The sequence below is a fragment of the Anolis carolinensis genome, chromosome 6, assembly GCF_035594765.1.
Source record: "Anolis carolinensis isolate JA03-04 chromosome 6, rAnoCar3.1.pri, whole genome shotgun sequence".
NCBI lineage: Eukaryota > Metazoa > Chordata > Lepidosauria > Squamata > Dactyloidae > Anolis > Anolis carolinensis.
Genome location: NC_085846.1, coordinates 10,573,410 through 10,597,053, shown reverse-complemented (window position 1 = coordinate 10,597,053; position 23,644 = coordinate 10,573,410). Strand labels below are relative to the sequence as shown.

The window sequence follows — 23,644 nt, the reverse complement described above, 5'->3', positions numbered from 1 at the left end:
GTGGAGGGATAGCTGGACTTTCATGGTGTATCTGCATATGGAAATGTAGAATGGGAATCTCCTGAGGGTTGAGAAAGATCAAAGAGGACGGCCATATTGTTAGGCACATGGAGTCATCCTCCTCAGGGCAAAGCAGTGGCTAATTATTTCTTAGAGTCAGTATATTTTGTGGATTTGATTCTTTTCAAATTTGATTGCTCTATCCTGTCCCTTGGAGGACCTAGACTTCCTAGAGAGAATGCTTCTATGGACAATTTCCAGCAGAAGTTGAGCTGGAGGACCTAGATATTCCTAGAGAGATGTTTTCTCAGGTTTTAAAAAAACATTTTTTAATATTCACGGTTTCCCCACTTTCACAAGGGATTTGCACTTCCTAACTCCCATGAAAGTGGAGGGCCTATTATTATTATTATTATTATTATTATTATTATTATTATTATTATTATTATCCCAGGGATACTGTAGAATTACTGCTAGTTAACATGGTTGGCTCTGGGTCAGAAGTAGGAAACAATTTTAGTTCCTAGGAGCCTGGCTATCATGGCCACAGATAAGGGGTTTGTGGTAGTTGTAATACAAAACATCTTAAAAGTCACTGGGGCTGGTGCATTAAGGACCAGCCACAGTTTAATGGCATGTCCAAGGGCCATCCATGGGTTTTAAGTTTTGGCCCAGAAACCTCAGGGTACGGGATATTCTTGAACTGGACACCATGTGTACAGAAGAACTAGAGTTCTCATCATACTCGAGCATCTATCAACTTTAAATCCAGTTGCTTCCTCTTGCAGAGTTATGGGGTTTGTAGTTTAGGGAGGAGGTCCTGGGCCTCAGCAAACTACAAACCCCAGAATTCTGCAGGAGGCAGCAACTGGATTTAAAGTGGATAGATACTATAGTGTGATGAAGTCCTGGGATTTGGACAGTCTCTTTGGCCTGTCTGATGGAGCCTGAGATGTTTGTTCCAAAGCTTGAATTAATGCTATGGGAAATACCTTGAGTAAATTCCCGTGACTTGAGGTGACCCCCCCCCCTGAAATTTTTGTATTTTATTTCTGGTGCAAATTCCTTTCCTTCAAGGTTTCCTTCTTCTTGTTTATCATCTTCATTGTTTATACCATGTTGCCTGTGGGCATGGAGGATGCCGTGGCTGCTGGGATGGTCTCTTCTCTCTCCCACATCATAGTCCTGACTGTCTATCTCTCAATGGAGCCTGGCTCACAGTTGGACTTGGCACTGCAAGTAAGTTCTATTTACCCTTCTCAACCAGAATATCTTTTGGTGTGCTGCCATATATATTTCTCTTATTGTGTCACGAAGCCAATTGCTATGTTTCATTTTCAGTCGTTATGCTATTTCCTGCTTCTTTGTGATAACTTCTTTTCAATTGGTATCATGATCCATAGGTGTCATCCTTGGGAGCAAATGCTTCCTTGTCTCTTTAAGGAAACTTGTAATCAAAAAGAATGGAAACACATGGTCAATTGAATGATACCATTTGGCACAACCTCACCTAGCTGTGACCACCTCTTAGTTGATCTGAGCTCAAGATCCATTTTCATTTTATCTCCGTACCTTTTCTGATCCAAACCTTGGGATTTATATAATTATTTTTCAACAACTCTCTCTGCATTTGCCACCTCTCTTTTATCCTGTCTGTTTCTCGTGGTCCATCTTTCCATTCTTTCACAACTATCTCCACCCCTCAATCTCTCCATCCATTGACACATCTTGCTCCCATTTTTTATTATCTGCTTTTGGACTGGACCAGACATAGAGTTGGGCAGAGCCTTGTAGACTACCTGGTCTAGCCCTTTCTGAATGCAGGTAATGTAGAGCAGTGGTCCTCAACCTGTGGGTCCCCAGGTATTTTGGCCTACAACTCACAAATCCCAGCCAGTTTACCAGCTGGTAGGATTTCTGGGAGTTGAAGGCCAAAACATCTGAGGACCCATAGGTTGAGAACCACTGATCTAGAGTATCCTTAAGATAGAAAATCACTATGCCTAGAAGATCGCCATGTAAGAGACAATCATCCTGTAGTTATTTAGTTACATTGTTGGGTTGTTCCTAGCATCTGGAGAAGTTTCCAGGTCCATCTGTTTTCCTGTAACTTAAACCAATTAGGTCTGTCCTCCAGGATATCAGAGAACAGGGAGAGTAGTTTCACGGAATTGTCTTTAGTTGATGTCACCAGCCAGCACATCTCTCTTTCCAACTTTCTTCTGCTTTATCACAACCTCTTTTCCTTCTCATCTGACTTAATTGTTTGTTTTCATTTTTGTATGTTTCCAGCTCCTGGCCAATCTAGTCATTTTTGTCTGTGGCAATTTAGTGGGTGCGTACCACAAGCATTTAATGGAAGTGGCCTTGGGAGAGACGTTTCATGAGACCTTCAATCTCATCCAATCCCGAGTCAAGCTGGAATCAGAGAAACAGCATCAGGTTAGTATGGAATAGATAAGAAACTTTTCCTACGGATTTCCCAGATCTTTGAGAATATGAAACCCTACCACTCAGTTTAGACAATACTGACCAGAAATCAGACAAGTATAAGTGTTTCCACATATATTCAAAGAACCAAATTGATCCTTCTGATGCCTGTCCATTCCATGTAGCCTTTCCATGTAGCCACCAAAACTTAAACTTCAGATTCATACCACGGGAAGCTCACAGGATCAGGTAGCATATAAACAGGAACAACAGCAAAAGTTGGGCCCGGGCTGTGGCACAGATTGGTGAGCAGCCAGCCAGCTGCAGCCAGCTGTAACAAATTACTCTGACCAAGAGGTCATGAGTTCGAGGCCAGCTCGGAGCCTATGTTTGTCTTGTCTTTGTTCTATGTTAAAGGCATTGAATGTTTGCCTTATATGTGTAATGTGATCTGCCCTGAGTCCCCTTCGGGGTGAGAAGGGCGGAATATAAATGCTGTAAATAATAAATAATAATAATTGGAGTTGCAATGATATTACTTAATCCATGATTGGAAGGATCTTGTGTAAACTCACTCAGTTCCTTTCTCTCTTTACCCTGCTGATAATTCCAGGAACACCTTCTCCTCTCCATACTTCCTGCCTACATTGCCTTGGAGATGAAGGCTGAGATCATTGAGAGGCTGCGGGGGCCAGGCTCAGCGCCAACACGAGAGCACTAATAACTTCCATAACCTCTATGTGAAGCGCCACCAGAATGTCAGGTATTTGCTTGTAAGGCCATATGGTTTGGCCATTTGTAACTGCAGAACATTGGATTTCCACATACTCCACTATATAAGGGCCTGAGGTTAGTTTGAGGGGTGCCAGCAACCAGGTGATGCCATCAAAGGGGTGATATCAAAATGGTTGTAAAAGTTTCGTGTGGCGTTTTAGCAGAGATTTATCAGTTATTATAAAAATGTTCCTATACTTTGATAGATATAACTTCAAAAATATTTTAGTAAGCTCACCTGTACTATATCAACATACTTACAAGGCAAAAATTACCAATAATTTATTTTTAAAACTTTATAATGCATCTATTCGCTGGTCAGAGCTGTCATTAATACTCAATTATAATTATGCTTTGTATCACACAGCACTGTCTGCACATTCTACAGGCATGCATTGTTGCCTACTTCTTTTATAGTTACCAATTTTGTCAAATTCTCTGTTATTTTAGATCCAATATTGTGGATACAATATCCTGTATAGTGTGGTAGGGGAGGAAGTTAAAGGGATTTACTTCATTGGGTGACATCAATTCTAAGGATATACTGCTTGAGGTTACCCAACTCTACGTTTGTGGCTGAACCAGAGGCAAGATGGGAATGTGAAAATGTGTTTGTGTTATAAACAATAAGTCTACTTACTACTACTCACTTTCTCGTTCTCTCCCTTCTACAGTATTCTTTACGCTGACATTGTTGGCTTCACTCTTTTGGCCAGTGAATGCTCCCCCAAAGAGCTAGTCCTTATGCTCAATGAACTGTTTGGCAAGTTTGATCAGATCGCTAAGGTGAGTAACAGTTCCTTTGCTCAATCAGAAAACCTTTATGTTGCAGTTTTACAATGTCTTTAGCTTTCTCTGCCAAAGAATGCTGGTGCCCCACCAAACAGTAGTAGTGGTGGTGGTGGTAGTAGTAGTAGTAGTAGTAATAATAATACTTTATTTGTAACCTGCTCTATCTCCCCAAGGGGATGCAGGGCAGTTTCCATCAAAAGTGGCAAACATTCAATGGCATAATAAAACAGACAAACAACAAATCAATCAACACAATAAATAAAACAGCATCAATATAAATTTATAATAACTAACCAATAATAACAAAAAAGTAAGAACTTAAATAAACATAATATATCACATTGCACACATTTGCTAACATAATAAAAAACGGAACAGCTAAAATGCACTAAAAATATGGAGTAGGTTACTGCGACCAATAGGGTGGAGGTAGATATCCAGTATCTAAACGACAGTATACAATTAAGATGTACTAATCCTCCTCCTCATGTAACTCCCATGATTTCATGGCACGGAGGCATGACAATTAAAGTGGTGTCAACTGCATTAATTATACAGTGTAGATGCATCAAAGACTCTGGAGAATGGGTATGAAATCCCCACCCGGCTCTGGAAACCCACTGGGGGACCTTGAACAGGTCATATTCTCTTAACCTCCGAAGAGGACAACCCACCCTGAACAAATCTTGTCAAGAAAGCCCCACAGCAGTTTCGCCTTAGGGTTGGGAATGCCTTTAAGGTACTCAACAATAACAACAACAAACCATGTTCTACTTTTAGAAACATCTACTCTTCCCTGCTGAAGGACATGGTACCCAATCCATGCAGCCACAACTGGTTATCTTGTTGCTACTCCATTACCATTGAAATAAAGACTCAATGAGGCAATGGCTAGTTCCAATTACTTTCTCTCCAGGATAATGAATGCATGAGGATCAAGATCTTGGGTGACTGCTACTACTGTGTCTCTGGGCTGCCCGTGTCACTTCCTAACCATGCCCGAAACTGTGTCAAGATGGGCCTTGATATGTGCCAGGCCATCAAGTGAGTGGAGCGAGTTCCTGGGGGGTGTTTGCAAGATGTTTATGGGGGAAAACTACAATATTTAAGTAAAAAGGGTATTGGCATCCAGGTATTTTGCTTTGCATGTATTAATGACCACCAGCCCTATTATTAGATGGAGTAAAATATTGGTCAGTGTTGGAGATCATGGACATCTAATGATTGGGAGGCATTTGTCCCCATATCTTCATTTAAAATACTCCTGTATCTTCATAGCTGAGTTTCTTCAAATCAGTTTAGCAGTATTACAAATCGATCCCAATCATGTGTAAGACACTTTGTTAAATTTGGCTTATGACCAGCCACAAGCCATGATTATAAATCATGGTTGGCTGTTATTGGCATGTGAACTCTGGCTTGCCAAAACCATGTCTTGTCATGAAGCTTGGAACTATGGCTTGTCTCTAGTTTATTTCTATAACTGCTTATGCTGAAACAGGAATGAAGGAAAAATCAACTAGAAATGGGAGAAAAAAACTTGTGGGTCTTTTGGGTGGTTTGTTGGACGATTCTCAGCTAAAGCAACAAGCAAGCAAGCGTAAATTGTGGCTTAGCTGAATGTGCCCAAATAGCCACAGTTATATCCAGTAGGGAAATGTACCATTGCCATGTATTTGTTTTTAACTGTATTTCTATCAAGACAGGTAGGCATAGGTTTAAAGTTACTTTACTAATCTGGAGGATAATAAAGCAAAATTATTATGCTTTCTCCCAGAAAGCTGCGTGATGCCACTGGGGTGGATATCAACATGAGAGTTGGAGTCCATTCGGGAAATGTGCTGTGTGGGGTGATCGGTCTCCAGAAATGGCAGTACGATGTCTGGTCTGATGATGTGACGTTAGCCAATCACATGGAAGCCGGAGGTGTGCCAGGGTGAGAAAAACATGATGGTGAGCCAGGATGCTCCTGCATGGCACAGAAAAGGCTTATCTTTAGGCTTATAAAACTGCCATCTAGTGGCTGCAGAACAAATTGCAATGGAAATATTTTGAGACAGCTCTTCAGACTACACGGGAAGAAAAAGATGGCTCTGCCTTTATTGCATTGCTGTCATTATTATTTGTGACTTGTGGCTGATATGTCTTCGGTTCCATACGTCAATCCAAAATTTGCAAGAGGTATCGAAGGTGTTGAATCCTGATCCCAAAAGAGATCCCTGGGTTGTTTTCTATAAGTGTGGCCTCATATCCAAAGTAGATTAGCTGCTGTTGAGATTTAATGAGGTCTAAATCAGATGTTATGGTTGCACATCTATTGCTGACTGGGATGCCACTTTTAATTAGCTCACAGTTGGTGCTAGTTATAGCTTTAATTGCTGCTTATTTAAATCAGCTATCAGTTTCCCGTTTTCTCCACCAACTGTCTGTATCTTTAGATTTTTTTTTCCGTGTCAGGAGCAACTTGAGTTGCTTCTGGAGTGAGAGAATTGGCCGTCTGCAAGGACGTTGCCCAGGGGACGCCCTGATGTTTTGATGTTTTTACCATCCTTATGGGAGGCTTCTTTCATATCCCCGCATGGAGCTGGAGCTGATAGAGGGAGCTCATCCGTGCTCTCCCCGGGTGGGATTCGAACCTGGCAACCTTCAGGTCAGTAACCCAACCTTCAAGTCACAAGGCTTTAATCCACTGCTCCACCGGGGGCTCCATCTTTAGATTTATCCAATATATACCTTAACAAAACAATGACAGGGTCATGTAATAATAATAATAATAATAATAATAATAATAATAATAATAATAATAATAATAATAATTTTATTTTTTGTATGCTGCCTCTATCTCCCCAATAGGGACTCGGAGCGGCTCACATGGGGGCAAGCCCAATCTATATATATAAAAGGGTAATGAAATTTCGGCCTAGGACAAAACAAAAAAACTACACATCCCAGAAACACTAAACTTGGCAGCACAACCCCTCATCCATGCCTCTACGTTCATATAACAAAAAGAAAAGAAAAATAAAGTCCTAATTAGAGGGAGAGGAATAATTGTTTTTATCCAGTTGCTGCCAGTTAGAAGGTTAAGCTCCGCCCACTTGGTCTCCTAGCAACCCACTCAGCCCAGGGGACAGGCAGAGTTAGGCCTCACTTAGGCCTCTTCCACACTGCCTATAAGATACAGATTATCTGATTTTAACTGGATTATATGGCAATGTAGACTCAAGGCCCTTCCACACAGCTATATAACCCATTTATAATCTTATTTTATCTGCTTTGAACTGGATTATCTTGACTATTTCCCATACCACCATACTTCGCCACAGCAACATATGGCCAGCCACAGCTAGTACAATAATATAATATCATAAAATCAACAGTTGAAACATCAAAGAATGCATTTAAAAACAAATTAAACAAGTCATGATTAATTTGTTTTTAAATGCATTATTTGATGTAGATAATTCTACTTGATGCATTCTAAGGTCCCTTCCACACAGCTATATAAAATCTACATTGAACTAGATTATATGGCAGTGTGGACTCAGATAACCCAGTTCAAAGCAGATATTGTGGATTATCTGCCTTGATATTCTGGCTTATATGGCTGCCTGGAAAGGCCCTGTGTCTTGTGATGACTGACTGCATGCAAGAACTTCACACCAGTGTCTTTTCTTTCTAGGAGGGTCCACATCACAGAGGCCACTTTGTCACACCTGGGTGGTGTGTATGCCGTGGAGAAAGTGTGTTGCTGGCAACGGGATTCGTACCTAAGGGAGAACAAGATCAGAACTTTTTTGGTCATTGATCCCAGGGTGAGGAATTCTCCACAATGGCTGAGATCTGCAGAATTGTTATCTCTGACGGTTCTCTGGAAGTCCATTGAAGAGCCCTCTTTGTATGCAGATGATCTTTGGGAATAGAGATGGTGGAAGGACTTCCATGCCGGTCGTACACTTGCTGGACTTGGATGGAGGGGCAACTTTTCTCCCAGATCCTCTCCTCCCAGTGGGTGGGACACTTCCACACAGCAACATCCATTTCTTAGAAAGTGATGCTGCTTTTTATTATCCTTTTGAGAAGGACTGTAGAGGAAAACAGATGCATTTGGGAATATTAGGCAGTTCTGGAGTGATTGTGGGAGCAGGATGGAATTTTTCCAAGTGTTTTCATGTATTTGGTTGGTTTCTGTGTGGTACTGGGGCAAGAAAATTCCTCCAAATCACACCTTTTTAATGGGGTGGTTGGGGGAATTTGAGATGATGGCGCAAAGGTGGGCTCCAAATACTTACTTACTTAGGCGATCCCTCGTAGTTTGAGGATGATTGTCTTCCATCTTGGGGGTGTGTCCGTAGATGGCTGAAGAGACCTATTCTTGATCTGCATGTTCTCCCGCAGTGAGGACATCGGTTTCCAGGTGGAAGGTGGTCCTGGTCAGAGTAGGCTTGACGCTCCTTCCTCTTGGCACGTTTCTCCCTTTCTCCCTCCATTCGTGTCTCTTCGAACTTCACAGCACTGCTGGTCACAGCTGACCTCCAATTAGAGCGCTCAAGAGCCAGGGCTTCCCAGTTCTCAGTGTCTATGCCACAGTTTTTAAGGTTGGCTTTGAGCCCATCTTTAAATCTCTTTTCCTGCCCACCAACATTCCGTTTCCCATTCTTGAGTTCGGAGTAGAGCAACTGCTTTGGGAGCCGGTGATCAGGCATTCGGACAACGTGGCCAGTCCAGCGGAGCATTGCTTCAATGCTGGTGGTCTTTGCTTCTTCCAGCACGCTGACATTTGTCCGCCTGTCTTCCCAAGAGATTTGCAGGATTTTTCTGAGGCAACGCTGATGGAAACGCTCCAGGAGTTTGGTGTGATGTCTGTAGACAGTCCACGTTTCGCAGGTGTAGAGCAGGGTTGGGAGGACAATGGCTTTATAAACAAGCACCTTGGTATCTCTATGGATGTCCCGGTCATCAAACACTCTCTGCTTCATTCTGAAAAATGCTGCACTCGCAGAGCTCAGGCAGTGTTGTATTTCAGTGTCGATGTTGACTTTTGTGGAGAGGTGGCTGCCAAGGTAGCAGAAATGGTCGACATTTTTTAATGTTACACCGTTAAGCTTTATTCCTGGATTTGCAGAGGGATTCGCTGGTGCCTGTTGGAAGAGCACTTTGGTTTTCTCGATGTTCAGTGAGAGGCCGAGCTTCTCGTATGCTTCTGCGAAGGTGTTTAGAGTGGCTTGTAGGTGTTCGTCTGAATGTGCACAGACTACGTTGTCGTCGGCATATTGGAGTTCTTTAACAGATGTTGTGGTGACCTTGGTTTTAGCTTTCAGTCTGCTGAGGTTAAATAGCTTGCCATCTGTCCGATAGATGATTTCCACTCCGGTGGGAAGCTTCCCATCAACAAGGTGAAGTATCATAGCGATGAAGATGGAAAATAAGGTGGGGGCAATAACACATCCCTGCTTGACACCTGATTCCACCTTAAATGGGTCACTTTGGGAGCCGTTGCTGTCCAAGACTGTTGCCATCATGTCATCATGGAGGAGCCGCAGGATGTTCACAAATTTGTCAGGGCACTTGATTTTTCGGAGGATGGTCCAGAGAGCGTGCGATTCACTGTGTCGAATGCCTTTGCAAGGTCAATGAATGCCATGTACAGAGGTTGGTTTTGTTCTCTGCATTTTTCTTGGAGCTGTCGAGCAGTGAAGATCATGTCCACTGTTCCTCTGGAGGGGCGGAAGCCATTCTGGGATTCTGGGAGGGCCTCCAAATACTGCATGTAGCAATGGGGTGCATTTTGCCTAGGTTGAACCATGGTTTGTGACTCAATGGAAGACAATTTCATATCGTTCTTCTACTGGCTTTCAGAGAAAGCAATTAACTGTGTGGGAAGGCAGAAGACAGGGGAATTTGGTGGGGTGAAGTGTCACAAAGCCAGTCATGGGATTGCATGATGCCCCAAGGCTGCCTTTAAATTGAGAAATTGAACTTATAACTCCAATTAGCCTCACTAACCAAGGATAATTGTGAAAGACTATGGAAGTTGTAATCCAAAACAGCTGAAGCTCAGAGGTAGGGATGGAATGAGAATAGATGGATTTTCCATAGGGATGAAAAGAATTTTCATATTTGAAAAACGCTGGAGGAACAATTCTTTGAGCATGCTACTTGTTGGAAATGCAACAACGTGAAACACTGGAGAGCGCTTCAGGAGAGCTTTAGCTATAGCTAGTTTGAGGGACCTAACACATCATCCTTGTATATCTACCTATCCTGACCTCTCTGTGATGGAAACTGATACTCTTAGAGATGTTTCTCCACCTTCTCCTATGAGTTTTCAACCTTCCAAGATGCAGCTAGGTTATATTAGCATCCTGAGTAACTTTCCTGTCTTAGAATGGAATTCCTACAATAAAGCTTAGTTTCTGGGTTGCAGTATGGCCATGTTCCAGAAGTATTCTTTCCTGACGTTTTGCCCACATCTATGGCAGGCATCCTCAGAGGTTGGGAAGTCTGTTGGAAACTAGGCAAGTGAGGTTTATATATCTGTGGAATAATGTCCAGGATGAGAGAAAGAATTGTCTGTTGAAGGCAGATGTGAATATTGCAATTAGCCACCTTGATTAGCGTTGAATGGTATTGCAGCTTCAAAGCCTACCTGCTTTCACCCTGAGGGAATCCTTTGTTGGATGGTGTTAACTGGCCCTGATTGTTTCATTTCTGGAATTCTCCTGTTTTTCTGAGTGTTGTTCTTTTATTTACGGTCCTGATTTTAGAGTTTTTAAAATACTGGTAGCTTAGTTTCCTTTCTCCAAGCCGTTAGATTGATTGCTCCTTAAATCAAGATCTCTGATAGTTGAACACACACTCTAACACTACTGCCATCAGGAAAGAACAGTATGGAAGTCTGTATCTGCGCATGGTGTGATTTTGAGATGCAATTCTGGAACAAGGGATGGGGTGGCCTAGATTTGTTGGTTTTGGTTTCGGACTCACAAATCTTCCTCATACTCTGGTTCCTCTTCCCTTTAGGCTGAAGAAGTAAGCTGCTCTGGAACACTTTCACCTGGCCCAGGTGAGTGCTACAAGATGAGGGCCTCGGTCCGGATGACCCGCTACCTGGAGTCCTGGGGTGCAGCCAAGCCCTTTGCCAACCTCAAGCAGAGGGACAACCTTCCACCAGAGTCAACAGGATTCGTTCGGAACAACCACTCGGTATGTCCAGCAGGGGGAGCCCTTGCCATCGTCATTCATTAGCCATCCAATCTAGACCCAGTTTGACTCTGCTCCCTGTGGCTTCATGTTATTCATTTGCCAAAATTACCATATATACTCGAGTATAAGCCGACCCGAATATACTGTATATACTCAAGTATAAGCCTAATTTTACAGTCCTTTTTTTAGGACTAAAAAAGCCCCCCTCGGCTTATACTCGGGTGAAGATCCTGGTTGGCTTATATTTGGGTCAGCTTATACTCGAGAATATATGGTACATTTATTATTTTCTCTATTTTTATTGGTATTATTACATTTATTATTTTACTCTATTATTATTACATTTATTAATGTACTCTGTTGTTGCTACTATTACATTTATTTTACTCTATTATTATTATTATTATTACATTTATTATTCTACTCTATTTATTATTATATGTATTATTTTACTCTATTTATTATTATTATTATTACATGTATTATTTTACTGTCGCCACTGCCTGATCCCAGACCCGCCTGGTGGGAACAAGGGAGAGGGCCTTCTCTGCTGTGGCCCCCCGTTTATGGAACTCACTGCCCATCGAAATTAGGCAAGCCCCCACTCTTTTAGCCTTCAGGAAAGATTTAAAAACCTGGCTTTTCCGATGTGCTTTCGGAGAGTAACTATTATACACTTCTTTTGTTACTCCCCCATCATCTACCCTCTAGATTGTTTTTATCTTATGTCCCTGGTCTCCGTGATTGTATTCTTATCCTTTTCTTACCCCAAGTTTTCATTAAGTGTCTCATGCGGCCCGCCCTGATATGTATGTATGTATGTATGTATGTATATATATATATATATATATATATATATATATATATTGTGTTGCATTGTATATGATTATTTATTGTATTGTTTAATTGTATTATGATATGTTGTTTTATATTTTGCTATATTGTACTGTTCTGGGCATGGCCCCATGTAAGCCGCCCCGAGTCCCCGTTGGGGAGATGGTGGCGGGGTATAAATAAAGTTTTATTATTATTTTATTATAAACATATTTACATTGAAGAAGATGAGAATAATGATTTAATCAGAGAGACAGTCTTATCTCAAATTAGAGCTTGATGTAAATATTCAAAAACATTTAACCTACTGATGCCTCAATTAATGTAATTTTTTGGTATCTATTTTTATTTCTGAAATTTACCACCCTCAGCCTGTACCTGAGTCAATGATTTCCCAGTTTTTTTGTGGTAAAATTAGATGCCTCGGCTTATATTCGGGTCGGTTTATATTCGAGTATATATGGTAAGCTGAGGCCCCTAATTTAACCACAAAAACTGGGAATACTTATTGAGTATAAGACGAGGGTGGGAAATGCAGCAGCTATGGGTCAATTTCAAAAATAAAATGGATATTAATAAAATTACATTATTTGAGGCATCAGTAGGTTAAATGTTTTTGAATATTTATATAAGATAATAATAAGACTTTAATAAGATAAGACTGTCCAACTCTGAATACCTATATACTCAAGTATAAGCTGACCTGAATAGAAACCGGCCAGGACCCTCACTCGAGTATAAGCCGAGGGGAGCTTTTTCAGCCCTAAAAAAGGTCTGAAAAACTAGGCTTATACTCGAGTATATACAGTACATGTTTAAGAAACAATGATGCTCCAGGTATGATATGACCTAAATACACGAAAGGCACTAGATTCCATCCGATCTTGGAAACTAAGCAGCGCCAGCCCTGCTTCATACTCGGATGGGAGGCCACCAACAAATCCCAGGTTCTGTAAGCTATATTTCAGAGGAAGACACTGGAATAACACCTCTCAGTTAAAAATCCCTATGAAATTTGTAGATGGATGCCTTGAAGACATACACTGTCAAGGACAGAACGCCACAAGGTTCAAGATAACAGAGTTTATTGGATTACAGAACTCAAAATGCCCGTAAAATACAAGGGCCAGGCAGTATTAGCCTTTAGGAGCAAAAAGGGACAAGGAAAAACGTTCAAAAGATAAACCGGATTAAACCGGAGTTTAATCCGGGTAAAAACAAACTGCTTGCTTCAGCCTGGGGATAAACAAAACAAAAGCCGAGGAACAAAAGATACAAAAGAATGCAACTAATTGGCAGCAGATTCCTCTCTGCTGCCAACACTGTGCTTAGAGTAACTTGCGTCGCTCCCACACACACAGCAGACAGGATTTCCAACACGAACAGATCAGCCAAGGATTGTAGCAGTAGAGTAGACCCAGTTCCTTTCCGTAGATCAAAGCCAGAAGCAGACGTTTGTAGTTTCCAAGTCCAAGAAGGGGGAAGACAAGCCGTGGTCAGTTCAGTCCGAGTTTTCAAAGCAGGAGATGGCGTCCGTCAAGAAGACGACGGAAGGTCAAGCTAATAAGAGTAAGCACAGGTTTGCACAAACAAATGCCCACACAATTCCTCCCGCCGTCTGACCCTGAATTCCAAAACAACTTACGTATCAGCACACGAAAACACACCAGTCTTCAGGAAAGCGTCCCACACAGATCCCAAGCGTTCGTCCAGATTACCTTGCCCAACGCAATTTGCAATTGCTCCCAAGCCCCATTTTATGCCAGTTACAAATCCTCATCACTGTCAGCTGTCCTCCTTAACCCGGGCGTTTCCTCATCACTTTCCTCATCAGAGCTGGAACACCTCTGACTACGCCCCACAGCATCTCCAGCTGTGGATCCCGTCCCATCCCTCCAGCTATACCATGGGTCTAATCCTGAAGGTCCCCATTCATCTTCTATCCCATCATGGCCAGTGGCACCCAATTCCTCCCTCACCCGAGTCCAATCCATCTCATCCTCCTCCGAGCTAACCAGCCCCTCCTCCATTCTCTCCGTAAACCCCTCAAAAGACTCTTCGTCAGATGGTGCTGCAAAAATGTCTCGCAGTCTTTTTCTTTCTCGCTCCTCGAGAGTATCTGACTCTCGAGGAGTCTTACGCCCACGTCTGTCAGTAACAGAGCCATGAGGCTCAATCATAACACTATCCCCTCTCACAAAGGCCTCCTCCCCCGATGGCGGAGAAGTGGCAGTGATACCCTCCGCTATAGCACCACGACGACTGGAGGTATCGAGTTTCAACAGCGAACGATGAAAGACTGGATGGACCTTTAAACTAGACGGTAAATGCAAACGAAACGCAACGGAAGAAATCTTTTTAACGATAGGAAAGGGACCCAAATACCGAGGCGCAAACTTTCCCCCAGCCTGTTTAATATGTTTGGAAGATAACCACACCAAATCCCCTTCTTCCAACTCCTCCCCTGCCTGCCTGTGGCGGTCAGCCTGAGTCTCTTGCGTTGCCTTAGCTTCCAACAGTAAGCGACGGGCAACATCATGCAATGCAGCCATTTCCGAAGAGCGGTACACAGGGTCCGAAGAGACCACATTGGTCGACGGCGCCACACCTCCCCGTGGGTGAAAACCATAAGTTAGCTCAAATGGCGTATGCTGACTAGACGTGTGCACCGCATTGTTGTAAGCGAACTCCGCCACCGGTAACCACTTCACCCAAGCCGTGGGTTGATCTAAACAAAAACAACGCAAATACTGCTCTAAGAGCCCATTAACCCGTTCCGACTGTCCATCCGTTTGCGGATGAAAGGCTGAAGAAACGTTTAACTTAGTCCCTAAGCACTCATGGAAGTGTTTCCAAAAGCGTGACACGAATTGCGGAGCCCTATCTGAAATAATCACCTCGGGTGCTCCGTGCAAACGATAGATGTGCTTGGTAAATAGTAAGGCCAACGTAGGGGCCGCCGGAATGGTTGAACAAGGAATAAAATGAGCCAGTTTGCTAAATAAATCCACCACCACCCAAATACAAGTATAACCCCCAGACTTAGGCAAATCCGAAATAAAATCCATGGAAATGATTTGCCATGGCCTCTCAGGAACAGGTAGAGACGACAACAACCCTCTAGGGCGCCCAACAGGCGTCTTACTCTGCTGGCAAACAGCGCAGCTGTCACAAAAGCGCAGAATGTCTTGCCGCATCTTTGGCCACCAGTAGCTCCTGGTGATAAGCTGTACGGTCTTGAACCTGCCAAAGTGCCCAGCCATGGGTTCGTCATGGTGGGCTCTAATCACCTCCAACCTGAGGGCCCCCACTGGTACGTAGACCTGCCCCCTGCGTACCAATACTCCGTCTTGATCTTGTAGATGCGGCAGTATTGTACGGTTACCTGCTGATAGCAGCATCAGTTGCTCCTGAGTCCACACATCATCCCTCTGAGCCTCAAGGATCTGGTCATGTAACCCGAGCTCATTATCTACAACACATAGAGAGGCAGTAGGCAAGATGGTCTGACATACTACCTGCTCATTGGTCTTAAACTCCGGCTTACGGGATAAAGCATCGGCCCGCAAGTTTGCCTTCCCCTCCACGAACTGCACCTTGAAGTTAAACCTGGAGAAAAACAAAGCCCATCGGATTTGACGCTGGTTTAACTTCTTTGCTGTTTGCAAGTGTTCTAAATTCTTGTGATCAGATCTGACCACGATCTGGTGCCGCGCCCCTTCAAGCCAGTGCCGCCACACCTCAAACGCCACCTTAATCGCCAACAACTCCTTCTCCCATATGGTATAGTTCTGCTCAAAGGGTGTTAGTTGCCGCGAGTAAAATCCACAGGGACGCAAGGTCCCTGAGGAATCCTTCTGAGACAATACAGCCCCCAACGCGTAGCTAGAAGCGTCCGCTTCTACCACGAACGGTTTGTCAACATCAGGATGTGTTAGTATGTTGTCCGATTGAAAACTAGACTTAAGTTGTAGAAACGCATCGTGAGCTTCCCGCCCCCACACAAATGGCTGTTTCTTACGCAGGAGCTGCGTCAGAGGTACCGTGAGCTTTGCAAAATTCGGAATAAACTCCCGGTAGTAATTAGCGAAACCTAAGAACCTTTGTACATCCTTCTTAGTCTTAAGCTCCTGCCATGAGTTGACGGCGTCAACCTTATGTGGGTCCATTTTAAGTTCCCTACCTGACACTACATGACCTAGGAACTCCACTTCAGGCACATGAAAGACGCACTTGGAAGCCTTGGCGAAAAGCCCATTAGCCCGCAGACGGTGCAGAACCTGCTTGACATGTTGACGATGTTCTTTCTCGTCCTTAGAAAAAATCAAGATATCATCCAAATAAATCACTAAAAATTGGTCAATTAGGTCCCTGAACACATCGTTCATGAACCTCTGGAAGACCGCAGGAGCATTGCAAAGTCCGAAAGGCATGACTCGGAACTCGTGGCATCCGAAACACGTGTTAAATGCCGTCTTCCATTCATCCCCTTCCCGTATACGGATTAAGTTGTATGCCCCCCGCAGGTCAAGCTTGGTAAAGACCTTGGCCCCTTGCACCCTTGATAACAGTTCCGATATTAAAGGTAGCGGGTACCTATCCCGAATGGTATATTTGTTTAGGATCCGATAGTCGCAGACCAGCCTAAGTTCCCCAGTCTTTTTGGCTACAAAGAATACTGGTGCCGCAGTTGGAGAGCTAGATGGGCGAATAAACCCCTTGGCTAAATTTTCATCTAGAAACTCCCGCAAAGCTTGCCTTTCCGGTACAGTCAAGGCATACAGCCTTCCTGCTGGCAATTTCGCACCTTCTGCTAGCTTAATGGCGCAATCATATGGCCTGTGCGGTGGTAATTTGTCCGCTTCTCTTTTACAAAATACATCAGAGAACTCCCCATACTCAGCAGGCACTCCCTCCATATCAGATTGAGTAACATTCAGAGTGCAACAATCCTGCCTCTTTAAGGTCAATTTACGTGTCGCCCAATCTACTTGTGGGTTTACTACAGCTAGCCAATCCATCCCCAGGATCACATCATATCTAGGCAAGCTCGTAATATCCCACACAAACGTTCCCGTTACTCCCTGCACTTCCCACATTACTGCTGAGGTTTCATGGTTAACCACCCCAGTCTCCAGCAGTCTCCCATCTGCTCCTTCCACCCACACGTCGCATGCCTTGCGCACTCTAGGAATGCCATGCTTCTTAGCAAACTCAATATCTACATAAGAGACCGTAGCCCCTGAGTCCAGCAGTGCCAAAGTAGAAACAAGTTCCCTTCCCCCAACAGATAATGTAATGGGTACGAAAACATGCTTCCTCCCCTCAGTCGACTGCTTGAGGAGCCCTAGTGCGTTGGACTCACGTCGCACTAGGGCTGGCCTTTTCCCGAAAGCTGAGAAGGTTTCACATTACAGTTTTTGGCAAAATGCCCAGCATTCCCACAGTACAAACACAACCCCAGCTGCCTCCTACGGCTCTTTTCCTCTGTAGACAGCTTTTTAAAGACCCCAAGCTCCATAGGCTCTTCCCCCATCACCACAGGTGCCCTGGTAACATGCATGGGTGGCGCACACATTGCTTTCGAGTGTTTACGAGCCTCTAACCTTGCGTCCAAACGCAGCACCTTAGCTACTAAGGCGTCCCAATTTTCAGCCGGCTCCAAGCGTGCTAATTCATCCTGGAGCATATCACTTAACCCAGCAGTAAATAAAAGCATGAATGCATTTTCCCCCCAATCCAGCTGGTGGCGATACAAGTTAAACTTATTTAAATAATCCAAAACAGTCCCCTTTCCCTGTTTCAAACGATACAGAGCCCACCCAGCATTCTCCGTGCGGAGAGGATCCCCAAAAGTGTCAGTTAATAACTTTTTGAAATCATTCAAATTGTCCTTGACTGGGTCATTTCCCAAAATTAAATTAGTGGCCCATTGTCCTGCGGGACTGGTCAACAAACTCAAAATAAATGCCACCTTGCTAGTGTCTGTAGGAAAAGCATGAGCACTGAGCTGGGAAAAATAAAGCTCCACTTGTGCCAAAAAGGTTGGCAACTTGCACCTGGTTCCGTCAAAGCGTTCAGGAGTCAAAACATGTCCTTTCACAGCATGAGCTGCTTGGCTGACGGTAAAAGCCGTTTGTAATTGGTCAAATTTGGCCCTTAACTCCTCCATCGTCTTCCTGACGGGTTTATTACTGCAATAAACTTTTTATGGGCGTTGGGCAATCTGTCAAGGACAGAACGCCACAAGGTTCAAGATAACAGAGTTTATTGGATTACAGAACTCAAAATGCCCGTAAAATACAAGGGCCAGGCAGTATTAGCCTTTAGGAGCAAAAAGGGACAAGGAAAAACGTTCAAAAGATAAACCGGATTAAACCGGAGTTTAATCCGGGTAAAAACAAACTGCTTGCTTCAGCCTGGGGATAAACAAAACAAAAGCCGAGGAACAAAAGATACAAAAGAATGCAACCAATTGGCAGCAGATTCCTCTCTGCTGCCAACACTGTGCTTAGAGTAACTTGCGTCGCTCCCACACACACAGCAGACAGGATTTCCAACACGAACAGATCAGCCAAGGATTGTAGCAGTAGAGTAGACCCAGTTCCTTTCCGTAGATCAAAGCCAGAAGCAGACGTTTGTAGTTTCCAAATCCAAGAAGGGGGAAGACAAGCCGTGGTCAGTTCAGTCCGAGTTTTCAAAGCAGGAGATGGCGTCCGTCAAGAAGACGACGGAAGGTCAAGCTAATAAGAGTAAGCACAGGTTTGCACAAACAAATGCCCACACAATTCCTCCCGCCGTCTGACCCTGAATTCCAAAACAACTTACGTATCAGCACACGAAAACACACCAGTCTTCAGGAAAGCGTCCCACACAGATCCCAAGCGTTCGTCCAGATTACCTTGCCCAACGCAATTTGCAATTGCTCCCAAGCCCCATTTTATGCCAGTTACAAATCCTCATCACTGTCAGCTGTCCTCCTTAACCCGGGCGTTTCCTCATCACTTTCCTCATCAGAGCTGGAACACCTCTGACTACGCCCCACAGCATCTCCAGCTGTGGATCCCGTCCCATCCCTCCAGCTATACCATGGGTCTAATCCTGAAGGTCCCCATTCATCTTCTATCCCATCATGGCCAGTGGCACCCAATTCCTCCCTCACCCGAGTCCAATCCATCTCATCCTCCTCCGAGCTAACCAGCCCCTCCTCCATTCTCTCCGTAAACCCCTCAAAAGACTCTTCGTCAGATGGTGCTGCAAAAATGTCTCGCAGTCTTTTTCTTTCTCGCTCCTCGAGAGTATCTGACTCTCGAGGAGTCTTACGCCCACGTCTGTCAGTAACAGAGCCATGAGGCTCAATCATAACATACACACAAGAAACTCCAGTTGCATCTCTCCCCTATTCTGAGAAAAACAAATGTTGTGAAATAGTTCTTGGAATTAATTTACATTTTTTAATTGGAAGGCAAGATACATTTTAATTAAACACACACAAGCATTAAACAGCTGACAAAGAATATAATTAGACAAGCTATATTGTGATTTTTCAGGCCTCCAGTGGCACCGTGGGTTAAACCACTGAGCTGATGAACTTGTTGACCAATAGGTTGGTGATTCGAATCCAGGGATTGGGGTGAGCTCCTGCTGTTACCCCCAGCTTCTGCCAACCTAGCAGTTTGAAAAGATGCAAATGTGAGTAGATAAATAGGTACCGCTCCAGCGGGAAGGTAATGGTGCTCCATGCATTCATGCTAGCTACATGACCTTGGAGACATCTACAGACAACACCGGCTATTTTTCTTAGAAATGGAGATGAGCACCAACGCCCAGAGTCGGACACTACTAGACCTAATGTCAGGGGAAAACCTTTACCTTATTGTGATTTTGGGTTTGAATAAGAAAATTTTGTAAATATTTGGAAAGTAGAAGGACAAGAGAAAAGATCTTGAGACTGCAAGATAAGAACGGCAATTTATTCATCCGGAAAGCCAAATTCTTGCATCAATATTATGGAATAACATCAAGAATATATAGCACGGTCTTCACTTTTGCAGGGTTAGGGGCACACGACACTCGTGGAAGTGTAAAAACTGTGAATGAATGAAAAAGCAGGGAAAATACTTCTTTCAGAATATTTAGGTCATCTAGGGTGACTCTATGGTCAATTTATGACAGAAGTTAAATTTGCAAATTGTATTTCATGCTCTCTCCCCCCCCCTTTTTTTTAAGGAGATTTCTTTGGGGTCCTTGAACCAGCAGAGGACTATGGAAAGGTAAGAACTGAGATCTATATTGAGAGGGAAGAAATAATAAATACTTGGTTGTTGAGTTATTTTGCACCAGAGATTGTTGGGTTGGACTGGAATATCAGCCCTGTCGTATACTCCCAGGTACCCCACTATCAGGTACCCCACTACCTCTGTATAAGTGCAAAAAAGTTTGTTCTTGTTTGTACCACAAAACTGAATACAACAAGAAAAATGAGCAAAATCTGGTTGCCAATATTTAAAAACACCAGAATCAGGACAGTAAATTAAAAATACCACTCAGAAACAGAGGAATTCCAGATAGCAAACAATTAAGTGCCAGTTAACACCTCCCAAACAAAGGATGCCCCAAGGCAGCAACAGCCAGGCTTTGCAGCAGCAAGGCTATTCAATGCAACATTCACACTTGCGTCAGACAAGAGTTCTTTCTCACACCCTGGACATTCTACAGATATATATATTTACTCCACTTACTGCATTTCCAACAGAACAAACTTCTGAGAATGCCTGCCATAGATGCAGGTGAAACATCAGGAGAGAATGCTACTGGAACATGACCATACAGACAGAATAACTCACAGCAAGCCAACAAGAAAGATGTGTGTTGTTTTGATATGCCCTCTGCTGGCCATTTGGCACATAACAGATATAGTATTGTCAAAAGTTTTCATGGCTGGAATCACTGGGTTGCTGTGAGTTTTTCAGGCTGTATGGCCATGTTCCAGAAGCATTCTCTCCTGATGTTTTGCCCACATCTATGGCAGGCATCCTCAGAGGTTGTGAGGTCTGCTAGAAACTAGGCAAGTGGGGTTTATATACCTGTGGAATGTTCAAGATGGGAGAAAGAACTCTGCTAAATATATTAGACAGACTTCTGAATAAACCTCTTAGGATGCCGGTCATAGATGTAGGCGAAATGTCAGTAGAGAATGCTTCTGGAACATGGCCATACAGTCCGGAAAATTCACAGCAACCCAGATACAGTATTTCTTCTATTCTAAGATGCCATAGATTGTAAGATGCACAGAACTTTCAGTACCCCAAACAGAAAAAAGCTTGCTCTCTCACAACCTCTGAGGATGCCTGCCATAGATGTGGGCGAAACATCAGGAGAGAATGCTTCTGGAACATGGCCATACAGCCCGGAAAACACACAACAACCCTCGGTCTCTTTCTCTTTATATACATGTAAAAGTGCCTGTGATTCTAACGTGCACCCCATTTTTAGAGATGTTTATATGAGAAAAAAGTATGTCTTAGAATGGAAGATATTTAATATTTTAATTTTTTTGTATTGGACATTGTAATGGTTGGATTATTGTTCTGCTCCTTATTTTTCTAATGGGCCTTTCTTCTTCCGATTGGAATATTATTTCAGGGTCCGTGCCCCCAGAAGCCCAGATGAAGAGCTGGAAGGGGTGGATGAAAAGTTCTTCCAACTCATTGAACAGCTGAACTCACAGAAGTAAGTTGTGTGGTCAAAGAGAAAGTGTGGTGGAAAGAGCTGAGATTGACGATGGAATTTAAAAAGTAGAAAGACCAACAGCAACCTATTTCTGGTTTTAATTTTTTCATGTTAGGAGCGACTTGAGAAACTGCAAGTTGCTTCTGGTGTGAGAGAATTGCAAGGACATTGCCCAGGGGATATCCGGATATTTTGATGTTTTTACCATCCTTGTGGGAGGCTTCTCTCATGTCCCTGCATGGGGAGCTGGAGCTGACAGAGAGTGCTCATCTGCGCTCTCCCTGGGTTGGATTTGAACTGTCAACCTTCAGGTCAGCAACCCAACCTTCAAGTCAGCAGTCCTGCTGGCACAAGGGTTTAATCCATTGCACCACTGGGGAACAACAAAGAAGGAGCAGCCTAGAAAGGAACAATGCTTATTAAACTGTAACTTTTTCTGCAAAACAAAGTTAAAGTTTCTGTTTTGTCTGCACATTTGGCCATTGCAAATGAATCCTTGGCTATGTCTACATTTCATGGGTAAGGAAATGATTGAAAGCAGGTAGAGACTTTATCCAGAGTGAAATCTTCCTTTTCTGTGCTGCTCTCCTTAGGCAATGGAAGAGGTCGGAAGATTTGAACCGTATCACGCTGTACTTCAAGGAGCAGTCTCTTGAGAAGGAGGTAACTTGGTTAAGCCCCATCTGAAGATCCTTGGTAATAATAATCAAGTCCATGTAAGTGTGGATACACACACATCCATATACAGTTTGAGCATCCCTGATGCAGAATTCCAAAATCGGAAGGATCTCAGAATTGTCCACAAGAGGTTAATGAGGATGACACCATAAGTTAGCATACAAGGTGATACCAGTGATATTACCATTGTGACATTGCCATATTTAGCAGGAGTAAAATGTGATGTTTTTGGTAATAGCATCACCATAATTTGTGAGAGGCTGTAGCCCAGGCATGGGCAAACTTTGGCCCTCCAGGTGTTTTGGACTTCAACTCCCACAATTCCTAACAGCCAGTAGGCCCATGCCTGGGCTATAGTATGTCATGTGTGATCCATGGGTATAAACCCCTGTTGTTCACCCCATCAAATCTCCAAGAAGTTTATACTATGTTTATATAGAGATGCTGGTAACAGGTTCTGCATCAGAAAAGATACTTCTGTTGTCCATCATGCCAATAATCCCTCTCTTGGGACCAATATGTTCGCTGATCTGGCTGAGTAATAATAATAATAATAATAATAATAATAATAATAATAATAATAATAATAATAATAATACATTATTTTTCTATCCTGCCACCATCTCCCCGAAGGGACTCGGGGTTGCTAACATGGGGCCAAGCCCAAAACAAAACAAAATATGACAATTAAAACCAATATAAGTAAGTAAAAACAACATCAACATAACATTCAGCTATAATAAACAAATTAAAAACACAAAATACAAAAACACCGTAGTGGCCAGATGGGGACGGTAATAAAAACGAACATCACCATCAATGGATAAAATGGGGGCAATCAGGTCAAAAAGTGCATGATTTCAAGACCATTAATAAAGTGCCTGGACAAATGTCAAAGCATATCCTGAGATAATTTGGGTTAGGATAGGTAGGAGGAAAATAAAGTGCGAGGAAGCAGTATGTCAATGAGAGGGGTCTAGCATGTCATTGATTGTTTGAATGCACATTTGAAAAACTGTGTTTTTAGCTGTTTAATAAAAAAGGACTTTTGAAAGCCACAGTCTCTCCCAATGTCATTTTTCTGAGCTTTGTTAGATGCAGCCCATGCTCTGCCATTGAGATGCATCTTCCCCTAGTTATACTTCTGAATATCAGGTGGCAGAGGCAAACTAGGGGACAAAACTCATTGTCTTCCTAT

General features: G+C 43.2%; 1 protein-coding gene across 1 annotated transcript in view; it reads left to right on the top strand.

The window, feature by feature from the left end:
• adcy4 (adenylate cyclase 4) overlaps positions 1-23,644 on the top strand; it is a 53,817-nt gene that overhangs the window by 8,151 nt on the left and 22,022 nt on the right. Inside the window, 12 exon segments of the mRNA XM_003223847.4 lie at positions 1,078-1,239; positions 2,293-2,442; positions 3,044-3,114; positions 3,116-3,193; positions 3,879-3,990; positions 4,913-5,040; positions 5,774-5,932; positions 7,679-7,811; positions 11,020-11,202; positions 20,266-20,309; positions 21,682-21,768; positions 22,362-22,431. Of these exon segments, the coding sequence (XP_003223895.2) occupies positions 1,078-1,239; positions 2,293-2,442; positions 3,044-3,114; positions 3,116-3,193; positions 3,879-3,990; positions 4,913-5,040; positions 5,774-5,932; positions 7,679-7,811; positions 11,020-11,202; positions 20,266-20,309; positions 21,682-21,768; positions 22,362-22,431 (1,377 nt within the window).